Raw genomic sequence first — 8,474 nt, 5'->3', positions numbered from 1 at the left:
CATTCACATTCACATTCACTGTCAACTAGGAATGTGTGGAGTCTACGCTGTAGACATCATTTAAGTCACTCCCGCATCAGCACAGGCACCCACCCACTCACACATAAGCAGACAAAGAAGGGGATAGAGTTGGGCTATTAGAAAGAGAGGGTTAAGCACACACAGCTGCCAATAGAAAGAGATGGCCGGTGGGTGAACCGCCAAGGCAACTGCCAATACATTGACATTATTGACTTGCTGTCGTGGCATGCAAATAACAATGCCAAGCCCCAATGCATTTCCCCCCTATTTCCCGCCGATTTTCCACCATCGCCTCACAATTCTACACTCTCATCTCGAGGGCTGCGAAAATATTTGCCAGCCGAGATAAAAAATTGGCAGCGATGCGAATCGGTACAACAAAACTAGCTAAACAATAACGAAATAACAAAAGCTATTGACATCAATGACAGCGTCCACAGCCAACAATAAACAATTCCATAACCATATTACTGATATCCAAAACAAACTGTTCAATTCCACTAGCAGATTGCTTAAAGTCAAGCAAAGAGTACTAAATAGAATATTAACATTTGAAAGCTTTTATGACATTAAAATAAACCCAATAATTCACTTTTCTGTTTTAACGAATCATGAACTTCGTAATATTGAAGGGCTTCCATATTTTGATTAACTGCTGACCTACAGCAACCGGTTTAGATGCGACTCAATCTTTAGAGATGATCTCGAACAAGTTGGTGACTCAGCCCGCACAATCCATTGTTCAATTCTTTAGAGAGCATCAATGAGCTTTAGTTGGATCGCAACATGCCAAGCGAATGGGGTAAGTTATTTTGTAATCTCCAGATTGTTGTATTTTTTAAAATTCACAAGTGCCTTTTCCTGCTTTCCACAGTATTTCTGATCTTCTGTCTGATCCCAATGGCCTCCGGGGGCACTACGGCACCATCGCTGAGTGCCAGTCCCATAGTCTTCGCCCGGAATCTGTTTCGGGCGCTCAACGATGAAGTTCCGCCCGTGAATATGATGGTATCTCCGGCTGGTGCCCGCAGTGCCATGACCTTGGTGTTCATGGGGGCCAGCGGGAAGAGTGCAGATGAACTGCGCTCCAAATTGATCCTGGGTGTGTCAAATAAATCGGAAGTGGCCAAACAACATGCGGAGTCCTGGACAGATGAGTGCTCCTGTGCGAAAAAAGGAGTTGCGCTGCGTTTGGTCACCCGATTGTACGTCAATGAAGAGGAGAAAATCCGGACTGACTTTAATGACATGGCCTTGGAGTTCTTCAATGCTGAGGCTTATTCTCTTAACTACTTGAACCCGGAAGATTCTGTCAAAAAAGTTAACAAATGGCTAGAAAAACAAACGTTTTACACTGTACGAAATCTGTTTACGCCCGAGGTTTTCAATTCCGATTCCAGTGTAATCCTTGTCAACTCACTGTTCTTCCGAGCCAAATGGGACAATATATTCCCCCAGCAACTTACCCAGGTAGATGACTTCTGGATCAATCTTCTCCAGCGAATAGAAGTTCCCATGATGAGGCAGATTGGTCAGTTCCGCTATGGGGAGTCCAAGAAACTAAAGTCACAGATCCTGCAGTTGCCCTTTGAGAGATCCAACTTGACCATGATGATTATTTTACCGACTGCTATCGATGGCTTGCCCGAATTGGAGGAAAAACTTGGTCAACTGGACATGAACGAAGTAGCCGCCAAAAGTCTAATGAAGGAAGTGGATGTAACCATTCCAAAATTCAGGATCGAGTGCGCTGTTGATCTTAAGGTTCCACTACAAAAGGTAGGTTACGATGTAATCATTTGTAGGACACACCCAAACATTCTATATTTAAGATGGGTATAAATAGTGTTTTTGAGACTGGACAAGCGGATTTGAGCGATCTTTTTGAAATGAAAACACCACACAAGATTTCGGAGGCCAGACACAAAGTATTTCTAAATGTTACTGAATTTGGGTGCGAAGTAGCACCAGAAGCAGGTAAGTAAATTGAAATGTCTTCTTTTGTTTTCCTTCTGATGTATATAAAATTCCATTATTATCAGAGGTTCAACCCGAAGTTCTCAAGAAAAATCCCGATCGCAAGTTCTTCAAGGCCGACCGCCCCTTCGTTTTTGCCATACGCGACAAGAAAAACGTTTACTTCGTTGGCCATTTCATTAAGCCCTAATTGCATGTATTTTGATGGTGATGGCCCACAGGCAATCACGCCAAAATGGGCAGTATCCCAATGAACTTCAAAATATTGCAAAACAAATGTACACAATGAATGCGAAATACAACAAGAGAAAACGATATAGTTCATTACCTCGACTATCAGATACCCCTTAACTTAGCTAATGGGATATTTAAAAATTTAGTTTGAAATAGGTAAGATTTTGGGTGTGATACGAAGGATGCCACGGACACCCGGAAATCCTGGAGCTTCCAGGGTACTGAAAGTACCTTGACTTGTCGTAAGGTAATTGGAGAAAGGAGAATTGGAATTGCAAATATAGTTTCTGAGATCGAGTCGTTTATACGGACAGGCGTCCGTCTGATAAACGGACATGTCCAGATAGACTCGGCTAGTGAGTGATCCTGATGGAGAATACATATAAGTTACAATGTTTCCTTGTACCTGTTACCAACCATTCGAGGAATCTAGTATACCCTTTTCCTAGATTAGTAGTGGGTATAAAAACAGCAAACGCAGGCTAACATTTGTGCGGTGGGAAGATTTTGGGGTGCAAAATAAATGGCAACATGGCCGTCGCGGACAGATCATTGCAAAAATTCGTAGATGGGAGTGGGAGGAGAATGGGTGTAGGTGGATCAGAAGGGATAGGGAAAATGGGGGAAAGGCAACAAAGAAACGGCGGCTGCCCAAAACCAAATGAAAAGTAGCTTGGAAAATGTGAGCAGCTAAGCAAGGTTTTTAAATACTCTTTCGCATTTTAAAATGCAATAAAAAAAGTAAATGCAATTATAAAACAAATATATACTCAGGACATCATGTAGCCTGCACTTTAAGTTCAATTAAGCGCAATAAAAAAGAAAACTAAATGTGATAAACATAGGAAAATATCTGCAATCCAAGCTTAAAGCGGCCCAGCAGGACCAAAAAGGACACGAGAAATATGTTACCCCCCGTGAGAGTAGAGAAAAGCGGCAGCAAACGAGCATCGCCGGGATTCTTTTGCCGGCCAGGGAAGCCAACTTGTTAGCCAATTTTAAATACAACTGCTGCCACTGACAGTAATCAAGATTGCACGGCAATGCCGGCGCGGCTACAACAATGCCAAATGCCATTCCGGCCAGCAGAGGGCCAACAATTGAAAAATAAGTAATTTCTCAACTGTAGTGAACTTCGCCGAAGAATCGGAGGAGCATCAGGAGCGGGAGGAGTAATAGGACGTGCTGTAGTGGGTGGAGCAGCAGCTGAAACAAGCAGCCAAAGTCCGAGCTGGAGCATCGGAATAGGAACAGGAATCGGAATCGGAATCGCAGGAGATGGAGTCGCTCGTCCGGTTGGGAAACGAAAACTTTGCCCGTCCAATTCATCGATGATTGTCGTGCAACGCGATGCGATTCTGGCTGTGAATCTGTTTCTGATTCTGATGCTGATGCTGATTCTGAGTACGACACCGTCGTCTGCCATTGATGACCATTGGCGGGAGCAACAACAGCAACAGCCGGCGTGGCACAAATGTTTATCTTTCCCCCAATTTTTGCCCCAATGGAAGCGAAGTTGGAGCTCTTCCGTCAGCGCAGCGGAAGTGCAGCTGCACAAACTTTGAAAAGACCCTGGGGGAAAGTGCTGTTGGTATCGAACTGTTTCTGGCCATGTCATCTCCGTCAAATGCTAATGCAAAATGTCACCATAATCAAATTACCGAAACTGGGCACAACGAAATTAATTCGATTGCAGGCCAGGGCCATGAATAATTACAAATAAATGTGGAATTTCATATAGCCAATGCTTGGTCAGGACACACACACACAAATACAATCCAATTAATTTAATTGCTATGCATACGCTCGTGTTTGACTTACTCGAAATGCCAATATCTAATGGCCACAGTTGCGCAGATGCATAATCTATGGGAAAAAACTGACCTCGCTTTTTCTGTGCATAATTAATTTGAATATGAATATTGTGGGGCAATGCAACGTCGGTCGCTTGCAACAAATTCGAAGCTAGGGACCCATTTCGGAATGTAATTTAAAACCAATCAAACGCATCCACATGCAACAACGAGCGGCAAGTGCCGGCGGTCACAAAATGTATTAAGCATCCTTGTTGGCTTCGCAATGATGAGTGGTGGGTGGGTGGTGGACTGGGGCAGCACTATTATCTATACATAACCCATATCGTATGTAGGTGGAGGCAATTGCCTCACAATGGGACAAGCAATCCATTTAATAGTTGCAACAATGGGGGTAAGCGGATCTGCATTATGAAACAATCACTTGACCATGTGTAAAATAGGGTTAACTTAACTTATACCATAAGGCTGAACAATTGAGCCATTAGCTTCTACTGTTCCAATTCTAAAGGATATTGTCTCTTAATAAGCTAGAAATTAGCCTGGAATATGTCATAAGCAATCTGCCAGCAGACCAGCGACTCTTATCGAAATTGTACACCAGATCCGCTTAAAATCAATTACTTTAATAGCTCTTAACTTTTAAATAGTTACTCCAATTTAAAGAATTTTCAGCTTAGCTGTTAGACAAACTCCCATTTAAACATTGCCGCATTTTAAAATAAAATACATACATAGGTAGAAAATGTTATAAATGTCATTGTTAAATATGCGGTTACATGTTATAAACTTAATAATATTTATATACAGGCTATTTGTAACCTTAGAAAGACCACCTAAATCAATATGCAAGATGTCTTTAGTACATCCTTTGCCATCGACTCTGGGCGAAGTTAATCAACTAACTGTTCTGCAAGCCACGCCTCCTGACCGCCCCTGCAAAATAGGGCGCATCTCTAGAGGGGCTAAAACTAACTTATTTATGGGTATCCCTGACTTTGACTTACGTGCCTGCCATTCGAATGAAGTTTCGCTCCTTGCGAATCATATTCATATGAGCTCTGTCCTGTTGGGTTCGTGTGGGTATTACCATTTCCCAGGACCCGATTCCTTCGATCTGCGTCCTGAGTCCTGGAGTCGTGAGTGTCTATTGCCGCCCGTGCCACATGCTGCAGGAAATTACATTTCAATTTTAAAACGACTCTCATTGCCAGCTTCCGTTACAGTTGCTCACCTCCATTTGCCCATCGCGGCAGGTGGCCGAGTGGCAAGTAGTGTGGCAGGTGTGGCAGGTGTGGCAGGTGCGGCAGATGCGGCAGGCGTGCCATTTCGGGGCAGGTGATTCGGAAAGGGAACGGCATCACACAAAATGGCCTGCCATGAGCGGCACTTATCGCTCGACTGCAGCTTAAGCGCCGGTTAATCCATCACAAAAGTGCATGCATTCCTCTGGCCGGCACCGCATCCTTCCCTCCTCACCCCTTCTACCTCCCTATATCCTCTCGTCTCCACTCCACTTCACGCCACTCCACTCGACTTCACCTCGCATCCCCCACAATTTCCATGTGCTGCGGGCCGTGCAAAGTGCTGCCGTTGCTGATAATAAGCCGTCATCCAGGCAAAACTCCTGATGAGCAGCAACTGCGGCCAAACTAAAGCGGCACCGTAAAAAACAACACTCTATCTTTAAGAATCAATAATTATAATTGTAACAGCATAAATACTATGGTATTTACTTAATCGAAGGAAGTCAAGCATATATGTTAAGCATTCCGTATTAAATAATTTTATGCTTTCTATATAATTATTTTTCTGGAGATAACAAACGAAATATTCAGCCGCTCAATCATAGTTTATCTTATTATTTCTCTCTGTGTAAATGTTCATAGTTGAATAGGGCGCATGGCCTTTCATTGCGGTTACGCATACGCCGCGTTGTCCCGCTGGCCGACGTGCGTGCCATAAATAGCGGATGGCGGGGGCGAGTCTGAAGTGAAGTGGAAATGGCAGGGCTCATCCATTCCACTTGCAACGAATTGCAAGTCAACGCCAAGTGTCTTAAGTATGCAAAAAGAAAATCTGCAGAGCGCGGGCGGCGAACGGAACGCTGAACTCTTAACTCAAGTCTGGACAGGTGATTTAAAAGCCATTTGTCAGCCGAACAGGGAGGATGGGGAGTCTGGGTCTGGGTGATTGGCTTGGGTCAGTGAAATTATTCAAATTATCCCTGAGAAGATTTCGCTGTCAGGTTCTGGCAGTCGACTGCAGTTGTTTGGGGGCGGCAATCAAATGGCCTTAGTGGCATTCTTTTATCGCCCATCCGCATCCGCATCCGCGTCTGCACTCCACGCAATCCTCCAGTTGACAGTTGACAACAGCCAGGCACCAGTAGCCAGAACCCATGAGTCGTGGGCCGTGGGCCCCATTTGTTGTCGCCGCTGGCAACCGACTGGATATCCCATCTATTATAAGTGCTTACCACTCGCCGACGAGCATTGACATTTGGCTAATGGCGAAAATGTCACCGAAATGCAGACCCAGACGCAGACGGGCAAATAAACAGCTTTCCAGAAAAGGGGCGTGGCCCCACTTGGCGTGTGCTCTCACTAATCTCGCAAAATGGAAAACGAAACGGAAATCATAATTCTGCAACCTTGACCCATCACAATTTTCAATCAGCTTATAATTCGGCTCTCCAAAGGCAATCAATCATTTCTTACTTATCATTTCAGGATTTGATGTTCATTCGCCGCCGTCAGGTGTATATTTAAATGTAACATAAGTTCTGCCACAAATTCTTAAATTTATACCGAAAGTTAAAGAATGAGTCTTAAAGTCGCCAAAAATTAACTTTTATTTCATGTCCTTATTGATTAAATGTTTTAATTTCAGCTATTGTTTGCACAAAGCTGTTCGAATACTTAATTTTGCAGTTACCTCTTTCAGCCTTTAAATTAATTTGTTTCCTGTGCAGTTTAAAATAAAATATGATTGGCACTGCATGGGCCCAACTATTTATCAAAATCTTATCATTAACCGAAGGGGGCCGCATTTCTTATCCGCAGTCGCGCACATAATTCATTTAGCAGCGGGAAGTTGTGGTTGTGAGCGGAGCAAATCAAAAGCAATCATAAATCAAATCATTTGATTCATTGATTACATAACACATGCAATGCTGTGCCTTTGTGCGTGAGTATGTGTGTGCGTGGCAGCTGTCCTAACGCGCCTATTTAATCAACCCAAACCAAACGCATGGTTGTGTGTAGCACTCATAGGCCACCGGATTTCCAGACCCAATGAAAGGACCCAACCTAGCCAAGTTGCCCGTCCATTGATTAATAACAGTGCCCAGCATGGAGTAGCGAAAGAAAATTGCCTGGCTGGATTCTGGTAATGGGCCTCGATCCTGCCCTGCGTTGAATGGAGGAGGCCCTCAACTTAAAGCTGTTGCAAAAATATGGCAACAATTAAAATTGCTGTGGCCCATTGTCTGAGCACACACAAAAGCAATTAACTGTCCGATTTGATAACAATGACAAATATAAATATACGTGTGCGCACTGAGAAAAATATTTAGCTGATTTTAAACAAGTTAAATACAATAAAATCATACCATCACCTTGGCAGTTTAATATAACTATTAAAATTATATTGCAACAAGTTGCACACTCTCGATTTGACTTTGATATGGATCAGATTTCTTGTTCCCATTTATTCAAGTTCAATTTTTCGCAGTGTGCCTGCACGCTTTGGTGGTAATTGAAAAGGACTCGATGCAGCCCGGGTCTGGTAAATGACTAAAAACATACAGAATATACAAAACACAAGGAGCTGGTGGGGATGCGGATGCGAATGGAGATGGCGATGAGTATGGGGCTGGAGGTGGCACGTCCGGGTCGCAAATGTTATGACAAGTGATGTCGCCTCTTGTTTGCTTTGCCAGCATGCTGGCAAATTCTCAAAATTGTTTTTTCATTACAGACTGTCGGTGGCGAGGAAAAATTGGGCGACTGTGGGGGGGCCGGGGATCAGACTGTTTGGCCTGCAGTGAAACTGTAAGCAACTGCAGCTCGCTACACTTTGCCACTTGAAGACAATAACTCATTAACATAACATTCTGAAAGTCACTCGCTGGCATTCAAGTTGCAACACATGCGCCAACATTTCGCGCTGTCAATCAGCAGACAAGTTTCGCCGACAACTGAACACAAAACATTTTGACATTTGGCAAACGTCAGCGGAACAGATGATGAATGCGTTCCAGAGCCAGGCTACCACGATCAGCCTCCTCCAAAAAGGACCAAAAAGGACGAAAAGCACCTTTTTGCGTCGGGCAATTTAACTGACGAAACTCAGAAACAACAGATAAATGACCACAGAATGTATTTTATATTCCGGTACACTATGCGTGGAGTAAGGAAATTCAGG

The 8,474-nt window shown here is 43.7% G+C and overlaps 1 protein-coding gene across 1 annotated transcript; it reads left to right on the top strand.

Annotated features, from left to right (window-relative positions):
• The first annotated feature begins 727 nt into the window (after positions 1-727).
• On the top strand, positions 728-2,313 carry LOC117137918 (serine protease inhibitor 42Dd). The gene is made up of 4 exons (XM_033299665.1): positions 728-823; positions 896-1,800; positions 1,854-1,998; positions 2,064-2,313. The coding sequence occupies exons 1-4, from the start codon at positions 808-810 to the stop codon at positions 2,186-2,188; spliced, it is 1,191 nt and encodes a 396-aa protein (XP_033155556.1). The 5' UTR covers positions 728-807; the 3' UTR covers positions 2,189-2,313.
• Positions 2,314-8,474: the final 6,161 nt, after the last annotated feature.

This window comes from Drosophila mauritiana, chromosome 2R (genome assembly GCF_004382145.1).
Source record: "Drosophila mauritiana strain mau12 chromosome 2R, ASM438214v1, whole genome shotgun sequence".
Lineage (NCBI taxonomy): Eukaryota > Metazoa > Arthropoda > Insecta > Diptera > Drosophilidae > Drosophila > Drosophila mauritiana.
Note: the sequence above shows the minus strand (reverse complement) of the source record. Positions and strands in the feature narration are given on the sequence as shown.